Below are 25,929 nucleotides of genomic sequence, written 5' to 3' on the forward strand. Positions count from 1 at the left end.
GTCTGTGTCAGTGTTGGCTGCCACTTGTTGGACCAGTGGTATGGTTTTCTCTTGGTGATAAACTTGTAGGGGTTCTGTAAAGTCATCAAAGTTTTTTTCCTTTAGGTTTTAATTCCAAGAGTTCTCTAAACTACAGCAAGTTTGAAGGGCTTGTTTTAATCACTTAATGTTGCTTATGCTGAGTTCAGGACATGCCTGGACTTCTTCTATTCTTTTTCCACAAAATTTGGGTATGGGATGTATTTAAATTTATTGCTCTGATCTGATTTTCTGTAGAGAATTAAAGGTGTGCTTGAATGAGTCCTACCCACAGGACACAAACTCCAGACATGTCTTTTCTTTTGGATTTTTTAAAACAAAAAATCAGTGTGGTTCTACCTGTTGAAAACTTGTGTATCTTAATACATAATTCAGACATTATTCTGTATCTGGACTCTTTAACATGGAACTATTTTTGTGCTCAAACACAAGTGTTTTCTACACAAGACTGATAATGGAAGGTTGTAAATTTGTACTGGGGTAATATCTAAGAAAGTAGCTCTACAAAGAAGCTTTTGAGAGAACAGTGCTTGTTAGTGGCCAGCTGATGGCTGAAGCAAGGTGAGAACAGTGATGTGGTTCTCACTGTGGTGCTGGAACTAGAAATTTGTGCTTGACCTCAGTTCTGAAGTGAGATCAGGATTCACTATCCTTGATAGGCAGATCCAGGCTATCTGTGATTTTGTTCTGAACAACAGAAAACACCAATAGCCTTACCTATGAATATGTAATAAAGAGTGAGTTCTGGATGGATATGAGTGAAGGATATTTGAGTTCGAGAAGCTAAATACAGAAATTGAAATTTTTAAAAAAGCAAAATTCGGGGTGGGTTTGTTGGTTTTTTTTTTTTTGTAGTATTATGAAAGTCATTGCAAGAGGAGGGGAAAAAACCCATTGAGTGTGTGAGTAGCCAGTACCATAACAGGTTACTTGGAAATAGCTCAGTCTAAGACTAGATGTTGTAGGAAGGGAACTCAGAGGCTGGTAAAGAGATCCTTGGGCGTTTGTCAGAAGGGGCAAGTCACTCAGTCATGGTCTGCAGACTAGAGTGGGTGAGCTGTGCTCTTGATGCAGTGCAATTTGCAGGTCATTGTCCCCCTGCCCACCTGGAATGCACGAAGCCAGGAGCCTGTGACTGACAACATGGAGAAGTTTGCTATTGAGACAGAGCTAATTTACAAGTATTCCCCTTTCAAGTCAGAACAGGAAGTGATGGAGCAGTTTAATAAGATATGTGGTGAGAAAGGTATGTATGGACAATGCTGGTCACAGGCAGGGTATTTGGGGTTTGGCTGGAATTCATCTTATCAACTTGTTACTTGCTCAGGCACCCTAGTGATAATCTTTAACCTCAAACTAATGGATAATGGAGAGCCAGAGCTGGATGTGACTTCTGACCCCCGAGACATACAGATGGCAGAAACATCTCCAGAGGGAACGTAAGTGTGATGTTACAAGCCTTTGGGCTCTGATCATTTTATGTGTAGGGTTGAGCTATATACTGTGTGCATGTGCTTTTTAAAAGCTGCTCTTTCTGTGGTGAATTGGAGAGTTTAAAAGGTCTTTAGTTTGTTCTTAACAGTTTGGAGTTTATGTGTGTAAACAGCCTGGATGTGTTATGTTTGCGTGCTTGGGTGAATGCCTACTTTGTCTTGTCTTAGCTTAGTCAAAGCAGCAAACTCAGCGCTCTTCTTTAGACACCTTAAAATAAAGGAGCCCTAAGCTATAGGTTTAATCATCTATACCGATCAAAGATGTTTTCATCAGAATGACAGCTGGTTGTGAGTCTGTGCTGCTTTCAAACTCATGTTCAGTTTTGTGGTTAAATGAACCCTCGCAAGATGTGAACAGCACACAGGTCAGCCTGTATGAGCGGATGGTAAAAGGGTAGTACTGATAGGGTGTATCAGCCCATCATCCTGGGAGCAGGAGCAGCTCCTGAATTTCCTGCAGAGTAGAAAGGAGGATGTGCTCAGAGGACAGTTGGAAGAGCATTGAAGGGTGTTCAGGGAGAGCTGCCTGAAAAGGAAAACATGAGCTCAGCTGAGCCACATGCTAGGATTAAATCCCAGAGCTCCAAGGGCACACCTAGTGAGCTTTACCTGTTTAACGAGATTACACACTGCTTCCCTGAAGTGCTTGAATTTCCCACAGAAATACAGTTTCAAACACTGTAAACCTAGCTAATTCTGTATGCATTAGCTTGATGTTACTGAGTGCTCAGCTGCAACAAACTCCTTGGCAAGCTGATGTGATTCTCAGTCTCTTTAATGTGTGCTGGTGAGCTTTCATGATTAGCACTGATTGCTGGAAGGAGCTTCTTCTCTCTGACCTTGTGATAGCATTTATGTGTGTGATTAGTGCAGTTCCTGTTAGAGCATACTCCTGACTAACCAAAGGGTAAGAGAACATGGTAGCAAGTAGGGCACACGCTTAGTGTTCAGTGGGCCAGTTTATAGGTTTGACCTTTATTATCCAGCTGTATTCAAAACATCCTTTTCAAGCTACAGTGATATGCACATCAATGTTTTGTAACAGTATTTAAAATGTACAGCTGGATAGAAACTCTCTGTAGAAAACATGGGTAAAACAATATTAAAAGAAAAGCCTCACTTAGCGTTGCTGCCTGGTAATTAAAATAGAAGAGCCTTGTCTTGTGCCTGGCTTTCTTGCTGAAGATTGTCTCTTTGGCATGTTGTGAAGGAGAAGGCTATGAGCTGAGATGCATGAGGTGTGAATCCTGCTTCAGGTGCGTAAAATACATTGGGGTAATGCAGAGCAGCATGGGCATTTGGCTACTGGGTAGCATTTTGTTGTAAAATAAGAATCTTACAAGTTTTGTCACGGAGAAACTTGTTCATTTGGTTTGGATAGAGGACAGGGCTCTGTGACAGTAGTATGTGACATGGCTCTTCTTAAATGGTTGAGAATGAAGGGGAAAAACTGTGGAGGAAAGAGGAAGTGGATTGCAGACTGAAAGAGATTCCAGGATGAGCACTCTGACTAAAGAGACACTGATTACTCGGGGCTGGTCTGATGCAGGCATCTTTGGGCTACATGGGCCAGACTTGGGATAGTGTCTGCTGGTAGTTCTGCAAGGCAGTGCTGAACAAACTGCTCAGTCTCTGTAAGCATCCATCCCTCTCTTGCAGAAAGCCTGAGCGCCGCTCCTTTCGTGCCTATGCTGCTGTGCTTTATATTGATCCCAGAATGAGAATCTTCATAAATGGACACAAAGTACAAACAAAACGACTTTCATGCTGCCTGTACAAGCCCAGGTGAGTCTTGGACCCAGCATCTACAGATGTGTAGGACTTCTTGGAGATTCCTTATGGAAAGGGTTTAACATTTTGCTTTCCAGGTATATCCTGCATAATTCCATGTTAAAGCCACAAAAACAGATCTTATGGAAAAGGAGGTAGATAGTGGAAAATTTAATATCTTGAGTCATTTGTGCAATTTGGCTCCCTTTCAGAGCAAACCCAGAAATGAAGATGGTTGTTGTTAAAAATTACATATCCACATGAAACAGTTAGGTAGCTGTTTTTAAGGAAATAAATATGGTGTCTGTTAGAATTATTACTGAAAAGAAGTGAGACTAAGCACTTTGAAACAGTTGCTTTGAAAATTAACTGATATATGTAGCTGATAAAGGTTTGCATAGAGATTAGGAAATACTATTCCCTGTCTTCCTTTTAAGCTCCCTTATACAAAAAAGTTGAAAGCAAGAGAGGTGTGCTGCCAGTTGTCTTAACAGGGAATAGAAAAGGATATAAGTGTGGGAGGGGGAAGAAAAACATGTATTTAAGTCTCCTTGAGGCTTAAGTGTTCTTGTGTCCCTGAGAGCACACAGGCTGTATTCCAGATACTATAACAAGAGTTGTCTTAATAAATTAGTAATAATTTTTATAGAGTATTTGTGGATAGCTTTTCTGATAGGAGAAATATCAATTGTTTCAGTAGTACGGCACACTATCAACTTGTGTACTCATACTAACCCCAATCTGATGTCACGATGGCTGCCTGGAGGGCCTGCCCCATTTTCAACTTACAGCCATGGCCTGCTTGTCAGGCTTGTACTTCCTCAGCTTCTTAAGTGAAAATGTGTGAAATCATATTAGAAACTCGTGGATAAACAATGCCCTGCAGTTACACTGACTAGGATCAATTTTGGTGCAAGTGTATCTAACAAATCTGCTCATGCCACATCTGTGCAAACTCCTTGTAGATCTGCTTATGGTGGTAGGGCAATAAAAATTCCCAACACTGTAAAGGCATTTACATTTAAAATCCACACTCCTGCAGCAGAATAGCAAAGGCTGCAGAGAAGGTCTCCCTGTCGAGCACAGTGTATGTCTTTTTGGTCCTGCAGCAATTACCGTAGCCTTGTTTTTCCATAAAGGTTACTTGGGATGGGGTTTGCCTCTTGAAACATCCAGAACTTTGTGTCTTAAGGCAGTTTCAGTTTTGGCAGACTCTGATCATCCTTGTGGTGTCATCTTCTCTTCCCCAGTTATGTGTCTCTGCACAGAGCTTCTGCCTCTTAAACACACTTGCCTTTCACTGTACAGTAGTCAGTCGGTGATCTGCATTTGGCAAGTTATGATAAGGGAAGGTGGAACAAGCCACTGTGACTCAAGCATGGTTTACAAGGCTGTGAGTTGGATGTGTAGTACACACGAATGTCACGAAACCTTAGAACTGAAACTTGAAGCTCCATTCAAAGTTGCTTTGCCACTTAGGGTCTTTGAGCTACACTGTGTGATGGGCACTGTCAGACTACATCTGTGAATGGCTATTTGCAGGAGAAAGGGTTATTATATGCAAGTTTTTTTAGAAGCTTTCCATATGTATTTACTCTTCCCTTCCACTTCCAAACAAGCTATTCCTTGAAACATTGGGATTTCCTCTGAGAATATGGACATATTTCACTTCCAATGCTTAATGCAGAAAAGGGAACTGTATTTGCAGCTGCTGTTAAAGCATTTCTGATTTCAGAAGTTTTTTGCCTAACTGCATGGAAAACCACTCAGTTCTTGATGTAAATCTCCTTCTCTCTTGAATATATTGAGAAGAGCAGAATAGCATATGGAGACTTTATTCTTTCATACAGCAATGAAATCTTGGTTTGACCTTACTGCTGAGTTTACTGATTCATAAATTTCAATCATGACAGGATGTACAAATATACTTCAAACCGTTTCAAGACTCGTGCAGAGCAAGAGGTGAAGAAAGCAGAGCATGTGGCGAGGATAGGTGAGTTTTGGGGGTATGCATGCATCCTGACTGTGCTGTAGCAACAGCCAGGAAGATACTGCAGTGCTGGATATGACCTGCAATTGCTTGCTTCTGTGATCATTATGGTTGCTCAGGAGATCAGTTACTACAGTGACTACTGATGACCCAGACATATTCCATGCAATGAAATGAATGTACATTGATCCCTAAGATGCTTTCCTTTGGGAAACGCTTGTATAGAATAACCCTTGGAGTCACAGCTGTCTGCCCTTGCTCCATCTGAAGTCTGGCTAAGCTGCTGCCCTATTACCTTGCAGTTCTGCTCTCACCTTTTGCATATCATTAGCTTTTGGTTCCATTTACCTTCTGCTCTTTCCTTGTTGAGGCAGTTGTTCAAAAAGTAAGACTTTTATTCTGTCACCTCATATAAAGTGATTGGTCTGGGTGTACAAGGTTGAAAATGAACATGAGCCACTTCAGTGTGTGCTCACATCACAAGAGCCACCTGTGTACTGGGCTGCATCAAAAGCATGAGCAGTAGGTTGAAGGAGGTGATCCTGCCCCTCTACTCTGCTCTTGTGAGACTCCACATGCAGCACTGTGTGCAGTTCTGGTGTCCTCAACATAAGAAGATATGGAGCTGCTGAAGCAAGTGCAGAGGAGGCCACGAGGATGGTCAGGGGCTGGAGCACCTCCCAAATGAAGGCAGGCTGAGAAAGTTGAGGCTGTTCAGCCTGGAGAAGCTGCGTGGAGGCTGTCACCAATCACCCCATTACTGTCCATGAGCCTTAGCACAGGAGTTTCTGCTGCATGATCTTGCCATGCAGCAAGGTGAGACCAACCTGCCTGTAGTTCCTCACATCTTCCTTTTTTTCCTTTTTAAAAAAGGGTGCTACTTGCCAGTCCATGTTTACCCCCATGGACCTCATAGCCTGTAGGATGGAGGAAGATCACTCTCTCAACTAGTTGTACAGCTGTGAGCAAAACAAGCTTCTGACCTAAAAGGGCACAGTGTGCTTTTGGATGGAGAGCGTGTAGATGCAAGGTATATGGTGTTGATATACCAAAGCACCTGGTGGCTCAATTTTAGAAAGGGATCTCCTCGCTGAAAATTACATCTGTTGAATGAATTTTGCAATACCAGGGCAAAATGTACCTATTGCCAGAAGTCTGGGGGAGAAGTGGAAAGGGGAGTTTATTCTAAATGGTAAACTTCGTGCAAACATCAGGTGAGTGGTAGGTTTTCAGAGAACTCTGTGTCCTGTTTTCTCTGTAGCTCAGATTTGTCTTTTTCCAGGCAAAATTTAGCAATTATCAAAGCTAAAAGCATTTTTACTAATAGTGCTCTCCCTTTATGTCTGTACGAAGATTACGTCTTAGTAGCTCCTTTTCAAGCCTGAACTCAATCTTCATTCTGTGACAGCCTGTTTTCTGCCTACGTGCTTCCAAGCAGAGCAGACATGCATCCTTATTCTTTCTAAGTCCTCACTAACTCCCTCATGGATCCTTTCTTTAAACATGCTTTTGCAGAATTTAGCTTTGCAATTTTGCTGGTGTTGACTGTGACATCTGAGCAAGTTACGTCAGTGGTGCCCTCTCATAGGTTTTATTTTGTACCCTTGTACATGTCAGTCCAGCAAAGGCTCTCTGGAAGTCTGTCCACTCATGTGGATGCCTTAGTATATGCTGCATGTACCAAATGGTTGACATCATCCTTTTCCCTGTGTGTTTCAGCGGAGGAGAAGGCTCGTGAGGCGGAAAGTAAAGCCCGTGCCCTTGAGCTGCGCCTAGGTGGGGACCTCACGCGGGAGTCCAGGGTAAGCCCTGTGCTTTGGCAGCATGTGACGTTTCAGGCACAGGGAACTGGCTCAGAGAGCAGCACTGGCAGGTCAGCACCCAGTGGTAGCATCTGGTGTGTAGATGATACAGGCAGTAACTTCAGTTGGTGAGTTGCTTGCAGCATTTGGGCAGCTCTATGGGCCCATCACCAGTGGATGTGCTTCAACATCTGTACATGGTTCCCAGCCCAGCTGGCAAGTGTGCTGATGTTCTTCAATATATCCTGTGAGGGAAGGCAACCCACAGCCCCCAGGCACCTTGTTTGATGTCAGCCTCTGCAGAAGAGGCCAGGTGAATGTAAGTTGTTTGAACAGAAGTAAAACTGGGTACTTTTTGGCTGTGCCCCTTCCCTGCCTGTGTAATTGGCTCCAAAGATTTTGGAGAGGGGATATTTGCTTCCTCCTCATGTTCTGTGGCTTTTGACAGGGGCAAGGCTGAGACTCAGACCACTTCTGCGTGGGAGGAGAGCATGCAGGGATGCCTGGTGCTTCCCCAGGTGTCACCAGCTTGAAATCACTATACTTCCTATAGGCATCCAATGGAAATAGGAGTATCCAAGTACCCTGGCTGTGTCCCTGTGCCTCTATTACCCTCTGGTTTCAGGTAGCTTAGATGTTTAGTTGCATTTTGACATTGCTTCCAAGCAGCTCTGTAGATGCTTAAACAAGCTAGCACTGAGCACTGCCTTAAATATAAAGACATGCTGATTGTCACTCTCCGCTGTTAGTGAATTCTTTACATTTAAAACATTTCCAAGATCTTCTTGAAGAGAACAAAAAAATCATAAAATGAGCGAATGATGAATTTGACAGCAGCAGTTTTTCTGTACCATGCATGTTTGCAGGTGATGCTACGCCAAGTCCAAAACTCAGCAATAACCATGCGCCGGGAGGCTGATGTCAAGAAGAGGATCAAGGATGTGAAGCAGCGGTGAGTCCAGGGTGGTTCAGAGCTCTGGATTTCCCAGGCTGTTCACATGTCTTGTACTGTGCTTGCGTGGTAGAGGGAGCAGTTCAGCTCCAAGCTTAAATGTTTGTGGGCATCCTGTACACTCTGGCTGTTAAACCAAGGGGACTGAGTTTGCTCTTCTGGTTGCTTCTGCTATTCCCCTCTTGCTGAAAGACGTCTTTATATTTGGCTTGTTTCCTGTAGATGTGTATATGGTTTTCACATCAGCTGTTTTCACTCTTTTGCCTTTTCATCTGCAGGTAACATTCAGGGAGGCAATGAAATGTTACAGTGAAATGGCTTTTAGAATTGTAGGGATCTTTTCTAAAAACTTTCTGAGCTCTGTTACAGTCAGTGCTGTGAAATCTCAAGGCATTGTTCTCACTTAGCTCTGGTTGCTGTTGACTTTGCTATTGAATATTTCACTTTTTTTTTTCTTTTACAAAGTTGTCATATGCATTTCATAAATGAAGTTGTAACCAGATAAAAATGCTCTTCAAACAAATGCTGAGTGTGGGAAAGTTTGGGATTTGTACATGCCAGGTTTCTGTTCCCACCTGGTTGTTTTGCATGCTAGTTTACATGGCTGCTTAGGTCAGAGCTATCCTAGACTTATTGCCAGAGATAGGTCTATCACATCTAGCCCAACTTCCATGTTGTCAGTGTTCACAATAGCCCTTGGCAAAAGTTTACTGTTAAAATTACTGAAATCTGCTATTCCACGTGTTTTTCTAGTAACTTATTTTAAAGGAAGGTGTGTTACAGGGTACTTATACATCTATGTGGGCAAAAAGATGGGTTTAAACAGAAAATTAATACGAAATGAATCTATTTCAGGGATTTATTTTGAAATACTTGACCATTAGGTAGACTTACATCTTCTATCTGCAGAATGTTATTGTGCAGTGCTCATGCATGCACAGCTCAGGTTCTTTTAATACTTGATATTAATAGACAGTCAACAGATCAGCTTAAAGAATTACACTATTTCGACTGGTACCCTAAGCAAAAGTAAAATTCCTAACTGGGAAGAAGCACATAAGTGTTGAGAATTTGGTTAGATGGTGGGGAGTTGGAAGTTAGGCAGGTCAGAGATGAGAGGGATGGGTAGGATAGTGGTATAGCCTTGCAGTAGTTGAAAGTTTGGACCTCGCATTTGATGAGCTTGAAATGGAGGATCCTTATTATGAAAAATCCTAAGCATGGATTTCATGGAAGCTGTGGAACCTATTTAATTTAGTTTGTTAAAGAGCAATAGTTCTGCTTGTGAGACCTGGGGATTTTGTTTTATTTGTAACACAAAGAGGTCTTGAGGCTCTCTGCATCGCAGGAGACACAGTTGCCACAGGAAATCCAGGTTCAGAAATCCATATCTGCTCACAAACATATTTGAGGCCAACTTTTATTGATGTCATCTGCTGCAAAGACAGTAGAATCATGCAAATTCCTATCCTGTCATTTGTAGGAAAAAAAAAGCGGCTCTGCTTGGGCTGTCTCTTGTATCTTCCAACTTTCAAACTTAGAGTGATGGCATAGGAAAACTTGTGATTACGAGAACTTTCTGTCGTGGTTTAAACCAAGTCCACACAGCTCGTTCACTCACTCCCCCCCTTGCTCCCCCAACTCCCAGAGAGTTAGGAAGGAGAATCCAAAGAATGTAGCCCCCACGGGTTGAGATAAGGACAGTTTAATAGCTAAGGCACAACACAAATCACTACTGCTACTACTACTAATAGTAATAATGATAAAGGAAATAACAAGTGAAGAGAATACAACACCTCCCCAGCCACCGACCCATAACTCACCCCACCCTGCCCGACCAAGCACCGACCAATACCTCCTCCATCCCCCCAGAGCTCCAGCCCTTCCGGGTCTCTCCCGGTTACATCCTGGGTATGACGTGCTATGGTAGGGAATACCTCTTTGGCTAGCCTGGGTCAGGTGTCCTGTCTCTCCTTCCTCCCGGCCTCCCCTCCTCCCTGGCAGAGCATGAGCTCAGAAAAGGCCTTGGACAAACCAAACATTTGAGCAGTAACTCAAAACATGCTTGCTGTCAGCAACCGTTCTCAGCCCGAAAGTCAAAACACAGCACTGCACCAGCTACCAAGAAGAAGAAAAAATGACTGCTACTGCTCAAACCAGGACACTTTCCCAGAATCTGAGTATCAAAATCATAATTTCCATGCTTTATCTAGCATAGAGATGTACATCTGGAAAATATAAGCAAAATCGCACTGGGAGAGGACAGTCTGTACCTACCATTACTTCTCCAAAGCTACTGTGTAACTCTTCATTTTTTTGAACAAGCAGATCTGAAAAAGCAGAATCCATTTTAGAAGGAGAAATCATATCCAAATAAATAAATTATCTGAAAATATACTGTCCAGCCTAAGTTGGTGTCTGCATTGCAAAGGTTTTGTAATTTGTTCATTCCCATTCAACAAGTGCTTGGTGTTTTTTAGCAGTAGCAGACTACAGGACAGGTGCTGGTAAACCGCTGATGTTCAGAAGTACTAGATCACTTCTAATGACAGCAGAGAATTAGTTTTAGTTTCAACATTGCTGAGGCTTTTTTTTTATTCTCTCGCAGGGCACTGAAGGAACCCAAAGAGCTGAATTTTGTCTTTGGTGTGAATATCGAGCAGCGCGAGTTGGATGGCATGTTCATTTATAACTGCAGTCGCCTGATAAAGATGTATGAGAAGGTGGGCCCGCAGCTGGATGGTGGCATGTGAGTTCCTGGAGATTATTCAGCAATCCTTTCGCTTAAGCCTTGCGAGTTCCTACATACAATTTAGGCCACGCAATAACCTTGTTTTGCATTAATTGTTCTTCATGAGTGTGAGGCTTACTCAGCTGTGTCAGCATTTAGTTTGGATTTTGGCAAATAAATTACAGTTAATGTTGCCTAATATTTCCCTGGTTTCTTGATAGAGAGTTGTCTACACAGATTTTGGTCAGACCTAAAGTGTCAGGCATTTGTGCTCAGTGCCGGCCTTTGGGGCTGATAAATACTGGTAGCAGTATTGCCTCATTCTAGGGATAGGGAGAATAGGCCTTGAAAGCAAATACAGATATTTGAGCCCACCTTTTTATAGGGTGGCTCCAATCTGACTTAGGAAGCTGATAAATTAAAGCTAGTACTGCTGCAGGAATGGGTGGTTGTGTGTGTGTATAACCTGCTGTTTTCAACACTGATAATCTGTTAATTGATCTGATAATTGAATGATGTTAGTGACTGATAACTGAATGATGTTAGTGACTGTGTCTTCCTCTTCTAGGGCATGTGGTGGAGTGGTGGGTGTGGTGGATGTGCCCTATTTGGTTCTTGAGCCAACTCATAATAAACAAGACTTTGCTGATGCCAAAGAGTATCGATACTTGCTGAAGGCCATGGGGGATCATTTGGCTCAGTATTGGAAGGATGTTGCTATAGGTAATGAAGCTTCACAGTTACCAGGGGCTGGAAGGGGAAACTTTGGCTGGAGGGCAGCAAAGTGGGAGAGCAGCCAAGACTGCAGGTGGTGATTTCTATTGTAATGGCTCTGTACTGAGTGGGAACTTGTTTGTTTTCCAGCCCAGAGAGGTATCATCAAGTTCTGGGATGAATTTGGTTATTTGTCAGCAAACTGGAACCAGCCTCCATCTAATGAACTGCGCTACAAGCGCCGGAGAGCCATGGAGATCCCTACCACGATTCAGTGTGGTACGTCTGGCCAGGCTGTGGCTAGGAGGCTGCTCCTGCCTGGTGCATAGGGGAGGGACTGCTGGCTGCTGTTAGGGAGCAGCAACATGAGTAGGAGATTTGGTATGCAATGTGGGTAGGAGATTTGAGAACTGCTTTAGTATCGTTACCCTCTTCTAGGTCTTTTCTTCTGTAGAACAGCCTCTTGGTATGAGGTTGCTTTTCTGCAGTTTATTAACCATGATGTTCAGAATGGGGCAGGTATGGACAGTAGCAGTGTTGAGGATGGGCTTAGAATGTCATATGAACTGGAACTGGCCAAAGCTACCCACCCCAACATTAGAATAAGATCTGAAACTTCCTGCAATAGAAAGTGGCCAAGTAATTCGTATGCTGATGCAGAGGCTTGCTAACCACTACTAGGTGTGAGGACAGAAGGGAGCTGTTTACAGTTGACTTTCAAAATCAGTGCAAGTTCTCTTCTGTGCACCTCTGAACAGATTTGGCTAAGCCCTTACCCTGGTGTAAGGGAGGTTTCAATACAACGACTTTGTCTCTTAGTAGAGAGATACCAAACTCCCTTGACCTCATTTCCCCACAGGATTTTGAGGAATATGAGGCCAGTCTTGTGGAATTGCTTTGTTAGGTTCTCCTGCCTTAACAGTTTTCTCAGTCATTTCCAAGTTCCTCCCAAAGAGGAGGGGCTTTCCTGTCATTCTTCTGGTCTTCTGCTGTTGGCATCCTTCCAGAGACTCACTTAAGAATGTTTCCATTTTCCTGGCAAAATTTTTTTTCCTAAGCTGTTGATTTCCTGGTAAGCCAGCAAAGCTCCAAATCTGTCTTCCAAGTTCATCTAAAACTTACTACATCCTGTAAGTATTTGTTGTGGTTTAAGCCCAGCTCTGGTAACTCAGAACCACACAGCCGCTCGCTCACTCCCTACCTTCTTCCTCCCCCTGCTCCCAGAGGGATGGGGGAGGAGAATTAAAAGGATGTAACTCCCACGGGTTGAGATAAGAACAGTCCAGTAACCAAGGTATAACACAAATCACTGCTGCTACCACCAATAATAATAATGATAAAGGAAATAACAAAGGGAAAGAATACAATTGCTCAGCATTCGCCAACTGATACCCAGCCCAACCTGAGCAGAGACCTGGGCCTTCCAGGTAACTCCTCCCATTTTCTTATAGCATGATGTGCTGTGGGATGGAATACCCCTTTGGCTAGTTTGGGTCAGGTGTCCTGTCTCTGCTTCCTCCCTGCTTCCCATGCCCTTCCTCATTGGTAGAGCATGAGCAACTGAAAAGTCCTTGATTGGAGTAAGCATTACTAAGTAACAACTAAAACATCGGTGTTGTCCTGGGTTCAGCAGTAGCAGTCATTTTTTCTCCTTCTTGGTAGCTGGTGCAGTGCTGTGTTTTGACTTTCGGGCTGGGAACGGTGCTGATAGCACTGATGTTTGTAGTTACTGCTCCAGTGTTTGGTGTGACCAAGGGCTTTCTGAGCCTCATGGTCTGCCAGGGAGGAGGGGAGGCCGGGAGGAAGGAGAGACAGGACACCTGACCCAGGCTAGCCAAAGAGGTATTCCATAGCACAGCACATCATGCCCAGGATGTAACTGAGAGTTACCCGGAAGGGCTGGAGCTCTGGGGGGATGGAGGAGGTATTGGTCAGTGCTTGGTCGGGCAGGGTGGGGTGAGTTATGGGTCGGTGGCTGGGGAGGTGTTGTATTCTCTTCACTTGTTATTTCCTTTATCATTATTACTATTAGTAGTAGTAGCAGTAGTGATTTGTGTTGTGCCTTAGCTATTAAACTGTCCTTATCTCAACCCATGGGGGCTACATTATTTGGATTCTCCTTCCTAACTCTCTGGGAGTTGGGGGAGCAAGGGGGGGAGTGAGTGAACGAGCTGTGTGGCTGGATTTAAACCACGACAGGGGTGTTATCGGCATTGTTCTCAGTCTAAACTCAAAAACACAGCTCTGCACCAGCTACTAAGAAGGACTAAAATAACTGTTACAGCTGAACCCAGAACAGTATTTCTTTTAGTGGATAAATCTCTGACTTCTTCTGTGTTGTTATCAGCAAGAACCTGACTTCTGAGGTGAGCAGTGATTTCAGGACTGGCTGTTCAGTTTGGTTTGTACATTCTGTCATTGCAGCAGTGAGTTTGAGGTCCTCTAGTATCAGGTGATCCCAGGCTTCATCAGATCCTTGTTATGGATGCCTTGTACAAAATTTGAGGTCTTCCTGCAAGCATTTTGTGAGCATGAAGCAAGAACTGGCTCAGTAGATCCTGTGCTTTTCTCACTTTTTTTTTGTGGCCACTAGTCTGACAGTCACTGGATACACGGTCATTGGGGTGGTCCCTGGGCATCAAATAGGGTTGAGAAGCACTACAGAAAAATATTACTTTGTGGCTCAGGCTGTGTATTTCTAACTCGCAAAGTGTTTGTCTAACAGATGTGTGCCTGAAATGGCGAACACTCCCCTTCCAGCTGAGTTCGGTGGAGAAGAATTACCCGGATAGCTGGGTTTGCTCCATGAACCCTGATCCTGAACAAGACAGGTAAGAATCAGTTACTATAAGGACTTTCTTCCAGTGTGCTTTATCTGCATGTGTTTATTTTTTAACAGCTGTGCTTTTGATCCTTAAATTGTACATGTGTTTCCCAAGAAGAAAACTACTGGTTTTGAGATTGTGTGTCCTGCAAAAAGGAAGGCAGTTTTACTGCTGCCTTTGGATGGGTTGTGGGGACAATCAGTGCTGTATGAGTGAGACAGCACAGGTTACTGTCATTACTGAGATTGCCTTGCATTCCTGTCCTACTAGATGTGAAGCTGCAGAGCAGAAGCAAAAGGTACCATTGGGAACTCTGAAGAAAGACCTGAAATCACTGGAAGAGAAACAGAAACAACTGGCTGAGAAAATCCGCCAGGAGCAGGAAAAGCTGGAAGCTCTGCAGGTGAATCTGGAGGTCTCCAGCTAAGCACAGCATGCTTGAAGGACCTCCTAGTGCAAATCACTAGACAATCACCTCTGTCTCAGTCTCTAATGCCACCTGTGCTCCTTACTGTGGCAGGGGTGGTTTTAGTAACAGAAAGTAAGCATCTCAGCTTGCTAGGGAAATGGGAGGGACTGCTGGTGTTTGGATAAAGCAATGTCTCTTGAAGGACACAGTAACACACGTTCTCACAGTTGTTGATTTGAAGCTGAAGTGTTTGCAGGCTGGGCTGAGGCAGGCCCTGACACCTTTAAAGATGGACCTTTCTGAGTTGTTTTTTTTTTTTTATAGAAAACCACTCCAATTCGATCTCAATCTGACTTAAAGAAACTGCCTCTGGATGTGACCACACGGCCTGCAGGGGAGGTAAATGCGATACCACTGTAGGATTTGTACTATCCTTAGCTATCCTTATTTTGTTATATCCTTATTTGTGCTGTCCTTAACTGCTCTGAAAAGCACTGACTGACTCTTGGTGTCTTTCTGTACCCTCATTTGTTTCAGAACACCCAGTCACCAATCCGACCTCAGCGCCCGCGATCTCCTCCTTTACCTGATGTAATCAAGAATGCTCCCAGCAGACCACCATCTTCACCTCTGGCCAAGTCCACCATGCAGCTGAAAAGGAGCTCTTCAGCTTGGTCAAATATCAGCACTCCCAAACTGGCAAGCATGCTCTCCAGGGAGGAGGCCAGCACTTCCAGGACACACCAGCATACTCTGACAGCTGGGAAGCCTAACAGCAATTTAAAAACTCATGCCAAACCAGGTACAACAGCGAAGCCACCTTCTGCTGCCCTGCAGAATCCCAAAAGCTCACGTGAGGCACCCGGTCCCAAAGCTGCCAAGGTGCCAGCTCTAAAGAAATCTGCCACTGTCAAATGCCCACAGGTGAGACTCAATGGGATGAAAACTGTCAGGTCCTTACCTACTATTCTGCATAGCCTGTCTTGCTCTATTGCATGGGATTTGCACTGTAGTCCCTGTACAAGGTAACATTTACTTTACTCTTGGGTTAGGGTGCCATTCCATACCCCTTATGAAGACTCACCTCTTTTCTGTTAGACCAGACTGTTTCCCCAGAAATGAAGGAATGTTGAGTGGCAGGGTGAGTGCTTTCATGATCACATAGTACTTGCTAAAACCTGCTGGAAAAGCTAATGAACTACCAGATAAAATACTGGATTTTGAGGGCTTTTCTAACTTGGCTGAAAGGAGGGTTTGTTTGGAAGCATGCTGGAATTATATCTTGAGCCTGTTTGCTTCCTGCAGGCCTCCACCACTCGGAAGAGAATCTTGAATGCCTCAGAGTATGAGTCTGAGGAGGAGCACAAGAAGGAGAAGACAAAACGGGGCAAATTTGTGTCTGTGAAAGAAGAGAAGGATTCCAGTGAGGTGGTGGTAGAGGTGAGAGTGCACTGGTTTCCTCAACAGAAGGTATTTGTCAGGTGTTTATAATCTTGGTGAGAGGCAGCTAATCTGAGCTCTCTCCTCACAGCTTACAGACAGTGCTGGAGAAGAGGAGCTGGCAGAACTGAAGAAATCTCAGAAAGGTGAGAAATGAACCCTTGAAATGCCTCCATTATCTACCACAGTGGAAAAGAACTGTTGCAGAACTAGACTCGCTGGTTAAACATGTGATTTCATTAATGAGCTTTTTAAAATAAGAATTAGTGTAAATTTGGGTCCCAAACCCCAAGATGACTAACTGACATGAAGCATTTTGGCCAGGACCCCCTTGATTAGAAAAGAGGCATGGGAAGATCTGTAATCAGAAGCCTGCATCACATTAATGGGTGTGATGCTTGCTTGCATGCTGTAGACTGTTGTCATCCTTCCTCACTGAATGGATCGTGGAGCTGTGTTAGCTGGGAGATGCTGAGGACTGTATCTAGACCTGCTGCAATGCTGTGAGGGAAGAGGGGCCAAGAGATCCCCAGGAAAGATGATAGCCAGGACGTATTGCATCTTCTGCCAGAGCAGGGCATTTCTTCAGCTTCTTCCCAAGGAGCTGTGTGCAAACCTGTGGCAAATTGGCCAGCATGGGCCTGGAAAGCCTGTGTCAAATAGCCCAGAGTACAGGGGAAACCTTTTGTCTGAAAATGCCATATCTTGTATCTTAATGTTTCTAAGTAGGATTTGAACTGTGTGACAGTGGTGCTATGATTTGTGTACCCTTTGAAGGAGTTGTCACAGGTTTAGGTTGGCTCCCCACTGAGTGCGGCTGTCTTCTCTAGAGCTCATGCAAAATGTGCTCTCCAGCATCCAAATGCTTGCAATCATCTTTACTATTGTCCTCCTTGCAGATAAAGGGCTGCATGTGGAAGTGCGTGTGAACAAGGAGTGGTTCACAGGCCGTGTCACAGCTGTGGAGATGGGCAAGCATGCAGTACGCTGGAAGGTGAAGTTTGATTATGTTCCTACAGACACCACACCAAGGGATCGCTGGTAACTATCTCTAGCTACTGGATTTTGGAGGCTTGCTTTGCTTTCAGGAGGAAGACCCCATTTTACTTCCATAGATGTTGAAGACAGATATGTTACTGTCATGTCAGGGAGTGTATATGTGCTCAGGAATGTCCAGCTGCTTCATAAGGAATGATCAGGGTAGACTTCATCCAGTCTGCCCATCACTTTAGTGTAATGTTCCTGTGGAGGCAGCTGTTGTGTAATCTAGAGGTCTCAGAGTGAAGCTGGGTACAGGTTCTTATGAAGCTGTTAACAGTGGTTCAGGTATGGTCAATGTAGAAAAAGATATTTGACTTTCCCTCACTGTGTTTTTTCCAGGGTAGAGAAGGGCAGTGAGGATGTGAGGTTGATGAAGCCTCCCTCTCCCGAGTACCAAGCTCCAGATACACAGCAGGAAGAGGAGGTCATTGTGGCGGAACCTTCTACCTCAGACTGTGTCAGAATTGAGCCAGACACCACCGGTCCCAGCAGTAGCCATGAAACAGTAGACTTACTAGTCCAGATCCTTCGGTGGGTTCACTGCAGTTCTGGTGAGCTGTTGCAGTCTGATTACTTAAGTCTTTTAAACTCCCAATTCTGGCTTTGTGTTTTTCTTTTCCTGCCTAGAAATTGTTTGCGGTACTTCTTACCTCCCAGTTTTCCTATCTCCAAGAAGGAGCTGAGTTCCATGAGCTCAGAAGGGTTGTTGGCGTTTCCCTTGGTGAGTTCAGTATATCTAGAAAAGTAAGTCTGGGGGTTTTCCCCACACACATTCCATTCTTACAGCAAGCATCCATCCTGTTGATGCAAGATCACACTCTTCAGAAGATTGTTTTGGTCCTTCGCAGACTAATGCAGCTGAGAAAAGAATTAAACCCTCTGAAACATGCCTGAGGTCTTTTGACAGTTACTCTCTGATGACTTTTTAACTTACCATACATCTGTGTGGGAAAGCTGTTGGCTGCTCCTATCTTAACTTCTTGGCCATTGCGGCTAAGCTTTTAAAAAGTGAGGCCAAGTTAGATGTCTGTAGAAACAGGATGTAGTCAGACCTGTTTGTTTTGTCCCCAGCCTTATAAATCCAACTTAACTGGTGGTAAACTTAAAAATGGGAGAGAACACAGAAGCCAACCTACTCACACTCCTCAAGGGAAGCAGGCTGACTGCCTGTGAGGCTGCTGTGCACCTTGAGGCTTTCGGTGCAGCCTGCATTTATTTGGGCAAGGAACAGACAGGGGCTGAGCCTACACCAGGCTCCCTGTGCTGGTGTTGGAAGGTCCAGTGCAGGCAGAAATGCAGAGAAATGGTAGTGGCTTCTCTGACTTCTTTCTTCTCTGACATACTACAAAGGGAGATCTTTTCAGGAGGCATCTGTAGGTTACAAAATCCACCTACAGGTGACTAAATAACAAAAGCCACTGCTTATTTGGCAGTCTTCGCAGTGCCGTACTCCCTCATTCACAGTCTGTCTTCCTCTTTTCTGTTAATTCAGGCCTGTGCTTCAGTTACTGGTGCTTCTGCTTTCACAAGGCATGTTGGTGCTCTCAGGAGTTTTCTGCATATGTAAATGTTCCTACCTTGCAGTAATAAACTGTGTTGTCTGAGCAGTCTATAGGAAGGAACTTGCTATGGACAGAGGCTGTCAGATCTTTCTACAGCATACCTGTGGGTTTAGGCTTTTAAATACATGCTGCATCCTTAATCTGAATTCAGGCAGGTTTTGTTGCAGTTCTGGTCTTTGAAGAACATGAAAACCCTTGTGACTGTTGTGCTGCCTCCAGCAGGCAAATCAGAAATGGAAATATAAGTGTGGTAACAACCGTGTGGAGAGCTGGTGGTGTTTGGTCATGGGATGCAGATAGCTGGACTCTTTCACAAGCTGTGTATTTTCTTGCTGCTCAGTGCTTTTTCTTGACATACCATCTGATGTGTTTTGTCTTCTACAGAAAGAATATTTCAGACAGTATGAGATTGGTCTGCAGAACCTGTGCAATTCATATCAGACACGCGCTGATGCCCGGGCCAAAGCCTGTGAAGAAAACCTCCGCAACTCAGAGAGAAAGCTGAAGGAAACAGAGGAGAAACTGCAGAAGCTGAGGACTAACATCGTGGCCCTTCTGCAGAAAGTGCAGGAGGTAGGTCTGGAAGGGATGTAAAAACAAACAACCCCATGAGTAGCAACCTTCCCAAGACCCAGGCCCCTCCAGGCACTTGAGCTGTTTCAGTCCAGCATTAACTGGGCTTCACCTTTCTCAATTGGGTGCAACTTGGGCTTAGATCATGAGAAGCAGCTGAGAGCACAGCTCCTCTTGCTATCCACCTTTTGGGTTCCAGGCATCCTGATGAGTGTTCATTTTCACAGACGCATTTTTCGTGGCATGTGTAGTGCACAGTCTCTATTTGTTCTTTGCTTTTTGCTAGGAAATGTGGGGCTGCAGAATTTCCCTGGGCACAGGCTGTGTTCTGCAAGGAGTTTCTGCCCAGATCAATTTAGTAAATCTATTGCTTGAGTGCACTGTTTGAGCATCAAGTTCTGACTGATTTCCAGGTGTTGTCCATCAGGCTGTGACAAGGAAAGGTGGTGGTGCTTTCACAGCAGATGTCAGCAGCTGAAGAGGACTGGAAGTTGGGTGTAAAGGCTGACCAGGACAGATGTTGCAGAGGATGCTGTACTGGTGTCTTTGTTCTTATGCTGCTCTTCAAGATGCACTTCTCACTGGTATTTCTTGTGCCTTTGGTTTCAGGACATTGATATTAATACAGATGATGAACTGGATGCATATATCGAGGACTTGATTACAAAAGGAGATTGAGAAGCCCAGTACAAGTCCTGGAGAAGTGCAGAGGATCTGGTTGCTGCGATGGAATTCCTGCAGTGGAGGACTATAGTAGCTGATGAGGAGAGAGGGTTTTTAGACAGTACCTGTGTTGGTGTACAACTTGTGACTTGACACAAAAAAGACATTTGTGCTGTTGGCAGGCAGGATCTCTTCCTTTTGCCTATAAATATTTATTTTTAAAAGAAATAGGAACTGTGCCTGATCTGATGGGAGGGTTGCTGTGTGGTTTTTAGCAGGGTAAAGGCATGAGTACCCTTTTGCATCTAGGGTATATTAATATGCTGTACATGGAAGACCAGAGCATCCTGCCTAGCAAAGCAATTCAGAATCTGTCAGCAACTTAAAAATAACCCCTGGGTTATGGAAAAGGAGGCCAGGACTTGGACTTCTGAGGTGCTGAACTTGGACTAGAGGAAGTCAGATCAGTAACTTGAGCTACATGGAGGAGGTCTAAGTACAGTCCCTGTGTGAACATGAGTGGAAGGGATAAAATCCCAGTGGTTCTGAAGGGGTTAGGAGTAGGGGATTAGCACTTGCCAGTGCCATGAAATTCCCAAATATGAGTTTTCCATAAGCAGGTGGAATTGTCACCGTGCTAATAGTCAGAGGATGAGGAGCCTTTTATAAGAGGATGGCCTCGTAAGCTGCTCACAGTGGGTTGTGATCATCAAAAGGAGAAGGCTGGAGTTCACATTCTTTTCTAGCAGTCAGCTTATTGCACACTTACTGCTGCTGTTTCTCTGAGATGTAGTTGCAACGGTGGAAGGACTCCTCAACCAGGTGAAAATAGTGACCCTCTATTCTGTTGTCACTCCCTCAGGTCTGTGTTGCTTTGATCAACTTGCTCTTCCAGGTAATTTTATTGGGAGTGCTGGAATGTGGTGCTTGTGGAGGTCTGCACCACTAAGTCCCATGTGGCTCTGGGTCAGCAGCCAGGGCAATGCCTTTTCCTTGTTCTCCCAGCTGAAGGCTACACAACAGCTCCAAGCAGATTATGTGTGGTGACCATGGTGACTCAGTTTGAGTTCACTGCCTGGCCATCTGCTCAGCTTGGCCAGAGCAAGAAGTCCATGACCTTGGTGCTCAGAAAACTGAAATTCCTAGAACTTGGCAGTTTGAAGAAGGAGTGTGACCAAGTGGTGCCCACCTTCAGGAACATCAAATGAAATGGACCATCGTGGTTCTTTTGACAGCTGAATGTGTAATAGATGTTTTGCAATAAAAAAGTCCAAACTAAATGTGCTGTGCAGAAAATCTTAAGCACTCATGGCTTATAGTCCTGGAGAACTCTCAAGTTCTACATACTACAGGAGAGAGAAGACTTTTGCTTATTACTGGAATTACAGGTCCTTGCAACAGCCTGCAGTGAGACTGACCAATTCAGGATCTGGCCTGGATATCCTAGTATGGATTAACGTCAGGAGAATCCTCCCACCCCCCTACACCTTCTTGGACTAAGGGGCGGCATTCCTTCAATGCAGGAGCAAGCTCCACTGGTTGTCTTTATTTCCTTGCACATGCTGGAGGTTTTGTTCATTGTGGCATGCTGGTGCTTCAGGTGAATGATCCTTCTGTAGAAGCTGAGTTTATATTAAGGTGAAGGAAGAAAGCTCTTGTCCTCTGCAGGTGACCAGCAGAAATTCTGCTTTATAAGATTATAGGTTTATATTTTAAATTCTGATTTTAATTCTCATTTAAGAACCAGATTTTATTAAAATACAGTTCAGTTGGTGCAAGCTTCAACCTGGAACACCCAGAGTATACTGGTATGGGACAAAGAACTCTTGCACATTTCTTGAGCTTCCCAACACAGCTCCACCCCCAGCTTCTGCTCTCGGGTGTTAGTCGGGTTTTTTCCTCTGTTCTATGGAAACTTCTCATTCCTTTATTATTATAATTATTATTATTATGAATTTATTATTTGTTATTTTATGGCATTTCCATTCTTTGCTTCTGTCCTGGGTATTTATGCTGAGTTACTTTTCTTCCCTGGGATTCCTTCCACTGGTACACTTGATGTGTCCTCTCCAAAGGTCCATTTTGCAAGGAAAAACCAAGAGCTTCTTAATACCAACTAAAAAAAAGTTGTTCATTCTCAAAGTGTCTCTGGTGGCCCCCGCAGGAGCTTCTGGTGGATTTTCTTTTGACTTTATTAAATAGACTTGTGTGTAACATCAGATTTTAGCAATGCCTTAAAAGCACATAGGAATAAAATGACCTCGGAGCTCATTTAAATAACCTGCTCCAAATGAAGTGTACTCAAAGCTGTATCATGTTGTTCAGGGCCTTTTCCAGTTGAACCACAGAATCACAGACTGGTTTGGATTGGAAGATACCTTAAAGCTCACCCAGTCCCAGCCCCCTGCCACGGGCAGGGACCCCTTCCACTGGAGCAGCTGCTCCAAGCCCCTGTGTCCAACCTGGCCTTGAACACTGCCAGGGATGGGGCAGCCACAGCTTCTCTGGGCACCCTGTGCCAGCGCCTCAGCACCCTCACAGGGAAGAACTTGTGCCTAAGAGCTCATCTCAGTCTCCCCTGTTTGTGCCCATTGTTAGTCATCCATTCTGGAAATTCCTTCCACAGCTGTCACCCAGACACACTGTGGCACATGTATTTCTACTGCTGAGGTTGCTAATTTATGTATTTAATAATGAGGCAGTAAAATAACTTTCTTAACATGAACTTTTGCTTCTCATGATGGTTATTGCTCCAGGCCAACTTTGCCACAGCTTCATGCATAGCCCAAGGGGGCTCCTGTCAGCGGGACCATGGTAGTCCTTGCTTGCTTCCCTTGCTGATGTGCAAGTCTGACCTTGGAACGCAAGGTCTGTCCATGATCTTCCACCTTACACGGATTCACCCAGTTCCTCTTGCAGAGTGGGACAGGAACACCTGAGCTCACAGCCATTGATCCTTTCCCAGTGTGAAGGACATGGTCCTGCCTGTGTGTCTGAAGATCATGTGTTGTTGCTGCTCCTTGAAACCACATCATCAGCGTCAGATCTGGCATTTGGTATAATGGTAGCAGGATCAACAGTTCCTTTTGTTTCTTGTTCTGCAAGTCATTCCTGCAGCCTGAGGCAAGGCCTGGTGGGGCTTTGGGGTGCCAATTGCTCTCAGCCACCTTGCAGGGCTCATTTCCCTCATGCAGTGGGATACACTTGGTCTCCTTCCACCGTTACCTTGCCCAAAAGGAACAGCAAACTGCCAAGAAATTATTTCTGCTCTGCAGGCCCCAGGGTAAGGAGAGTACCTTAGGAGAGTACCAGCTATCTTGAAATGAGACCTGGACAGGCTGGAGAGTTGGGCGGGGAGAAACTTGATGAAATTCAACAAGGGCAAGTGTAGAGTCTTGCATCTGGAGAAGAACAATCCCATGTACCAGTACAGGTTGGGGGCTGACCTGCTGGAAAGGAGTGAAGGGGAAAGGGACCTGGGGGTCCTGGTAGATAGGAGGATGACCATGAGCCAGCAATGTGCCCTTGTGGCCAAGAAGGCAAATGGCACCCTAGGGTGCATTAGAAAGGGTGTGGTTAGTAGGGCAAGAGAGGTTCTCCTCCCCTTCTACTCTGCCTTGGTGAGGCCGCATCTGGAATATTGCATCCAGTTCTGGGCCCCTCAGTTCAAGGACAGGGAATTGCTTGAAAGAGTCCAGCGCAGAGCCACAAAGATGATGAAGGGAGTGGAACACCTCCCTTATGAGGAGAGGCTGAGGGAGCTGGGTCTCTTTAGCTTGGAGGAGACTAAGGGGTGACCTCATCAGTGTTTACAAATATGTAAAGGGTGGGTGTCAGGATGATGGAGCTAGGCTTTTTTCAGTGATATCCAGTGATAGGACAAGGGGCAGTGGGTGTAAACTGGAGCATAGGAGGTTCCATGTGAACATCAGGAAGAACTTCTTTACTGTAAGGGTGACAGAGCACTGGAACAGGTTGCCCAGGGAAGTTGTGGAGTCTGCTACATTGGAGATATTCAAGGCCTGCCTGGACAAGTTCCTGTGTGATGTACTCTAGGTTACCCTGCTCTTGCACAGAGCCCATCCCTCTCAGTGCTAAGGAGGAACCTGACTCCCAGTGTCATGGGCAGCTGGTCCTGGAAAAAAAACAGCCCAGAAGCTTTGGCTTGGAAGAAAAGAGGGTGGGCACCAGGCCAGGGTGTTTGCAGGGTGCACACAGCCCATGGCCCTTGTCTTCCCTGTCTCTTCCGAGAAGCCTGTGGTGATGCTGCTGAGCTGCTGTGTGCAGGGCTGCTGTGCCTGGGGCCGGGAGCCCCCGTCATGGGATGGGCTCTGCAAAAGCTGCCGAGAAGCTGCACTGAGAAGCCAGGCTGGGACCAGTGCCATCACCCTTGCTCCTGCTACCTCTGATGCACGGATAGGCTCCACAACTGGTTAAAGTTGTAAAGTAGGTATGCTTCTATTCAGCGCTGAGGTGCATGGGAACAGCTCCTCCAAAGCATGCACGCCTCAGGGTTGTTCTCCCTTTACTTTTATTCTCTTAAGGTATACATAGACATGAGGTTGCTCAATACATATTTATTATCTATCCCCGCTTCGTATAATAATGAGCTGGAAGGTCCTTTGCACCTGCGCAGTGCCCCTTCTGGTCATGGGCAGGGGTCTAAGGATGAAGTAAATGAGTCTTCCTCTTGTGGGTAGGGGTCTTCAAGATGAAGTAAATGAGTCTTCCTCTTCTTAAACTTTACACCTTTTTATCTTCAGACATGGCCTTAGGGTTTGGTCACCGCCCAGTTTGCTTCTCCCCCGCTTATCAGTAGAACCAAACATCTGCTTTTGTCCCTTACCAGTAGACCTAAGCATCCATCTAAGCATCTGCTTCTCCCCCTCCAGCAGTAATCAATGCCTTGGCATGCTAGGTACTTAGGACAGACAATACTTTTGTTTAAGCAAAGGAATTCCTTTAACCCCCTTGTACATTGGTTACCCCTGTATCACTTCCATCCCAGTCTCAGCGTATGTGACTCGGTTTTTGCTTGCCAACCAAGGCACGGGCAGCCGTGCTGTGCGTATCTGTGGCTTGGCGCCCTGCAGCGTGGATCTGGCACCAGAGTCCATTCCCATCCTGCCTCCCTTGCACCGTGCGCAGCCAGAGGCTCGACTGCCAGTGGGGGCCCTGTGGTGAAACCTATCGAGCGAGGGCACTGTCACCAGCCGCTCATGTCGCCTGCAGCCGCCCCCTGCTCCAGCACCGCCGACGGGCACCGGCCCTTCCTGTGCCCCTCTGCTGAGCTCGGTTCGGCTCCGTCTGGCTGAGCTCGGTTCGGCTCCGGCTGGGCTCCTGCCAGGCTGCGCTCGGCTGAACTCGGCTGGGCTCAGCTCCTGAGGCAAGGACAGTCGGCGGTCGCGGCGGGGCCTGTGGCCGTGGAGGGGCCCTTCCCCTTCAGAGGCGCCGCGCACTGACCGCGGTCCTCGTAGGCCGGCAACGGAGCTGAGGCGGTAGCGACATCTCCCCTCTCGCCTGTCGGGCGCAACGGGCGTCGGTCTTCTCCCAGCACCCGTGGGGTCCTTCCCCTCCCCCACAGCCTGGCGTCGGTCCCGGCCAGCGGCACGGTACGGCCTGAGGCAGCCCCGGCAGCGAGAGGCCCGTGCAGCTCCGGGGCCGGCGGGAGCACCGTTCAGAGCAGCGCGGCGTCAGCTGGGCCTGTCTGCTGCTCATGCTGCAGACACCCGGTTCCACCGAACCCCGCGGTCCGGTGATGTTCCGGCGGGCGGGGGGTGCTGCAGGACGGGTGTTCGCTGTGCACGTTTCCTCTAGGGTGACAGCTGCTTTCATCTTTTGTTGTGTGACAGGAGAGGGCTGGTGAAGATTCAGTAATTTCCCTTTGACTCTCCTCATTCCCTAGGCTGGTATTCAGGGAGGAAG

General features: G+C 45.7%; 1 protein-coding gene across 3 annotated transcripts in view; it reads left to right on the top strand.

The window, feature by feature from the left end:
• The window catches only part of MORC2 (MORC family CW-type zinc finger 2), a 41,589-nt gene extending 19,294 nt beyond the window's left edge, over positions 1–22,295 (top strand). For 2 of the 3 annotated variants that reach the window (XM_031054050.2, XM_031054063.2), the window contains 20 exons: positions 1,126–1,285; positions 1,367–1,478; positions 3,192–3,317; positions 5,216–5,295; positions 7,012–7,094; positions 7,961–8,046; positions 10,655–10,795; positions 11,346–11,500; positions 11,642–11,770; positions 14,217–14,322; positions 14,587–14,719; positions 15,050–15,124; positions 15,263–15,649; positions 16,031–16,165; positions 16,257–16,311; positions 17,065–17,206; positions 17,546–17,737; positions 17,834–17,927; positions 19,153–19,341; positions 19,951–22,295. In XM_031054050.2, the coding sequence (XP_030909910.2) occupies positions 1,126–1,285; positions 1,367–1,478; positions 3,192–3,317; positions 5,216–5,295; positions 7,012–7,094; positions 7,961–8,046; positions 10,655–10,795; positions 11,346–11,500; positions 11,642–11,770; positions 14,217–14,322; positions 14,587–14,719; positions 15,050–15,124; positions 15,263–15,649; positions 16,031–16,165; positions 16,257–16,311; positions 17,065–17,206; positions 17,546–17,737; positions 17,834–17,927; positions 19,153–19,341; positions 19,951–20,019 (2,649 nt within the window). In that variant the 3' untranslated portion in view covers positions 20,020–22,295. Of the gene's footprint in view, positions 1–1,125; positions 1,286–1,366; positions 1,479–3,191; positions 3,318–5,215; positions 5,296–7,011; positions 7,095–7,960; positions 8,047–10,654; positions 10,796–11,345; positions 11,501–11,641; positions 11,771–14,216; positions 14,323–14,586; positions 14,720–15,049; positions 15,125–15,262; positions 15,650–16,030; positions 16,166–16,256; positions 16,312–17,064; positions 17,207–17,545; positions 17,758–17,833; positions 17,928–19,152; positions 19,342–19,950 lie in introns of those variants that run through there. The other variant, XM_031054054.2, reaches the window with a different exon arrangement.
• The last annotated feature ends 3,634 nt before the right edge of the window (positions 22,296–25,929 follow it).

The sequence above is a fragment of the Melopsittacus undulatus genome, chromosome 12 (genome assembly GCF_012275295.1).
Source record: "Melopsittacus undulatus isolate bMelUnd1 chromosome 12, bMelUnd1.mat.Z, whole genome shotgun sequence".
Taxonomy (NCBI): domain Eukaryota; kingdom Metazoa; phylum Chordata; class Aves; order Psittaciformes; family Psittaculidae; genus Melopsittacus; species Melopsittacus undulatus.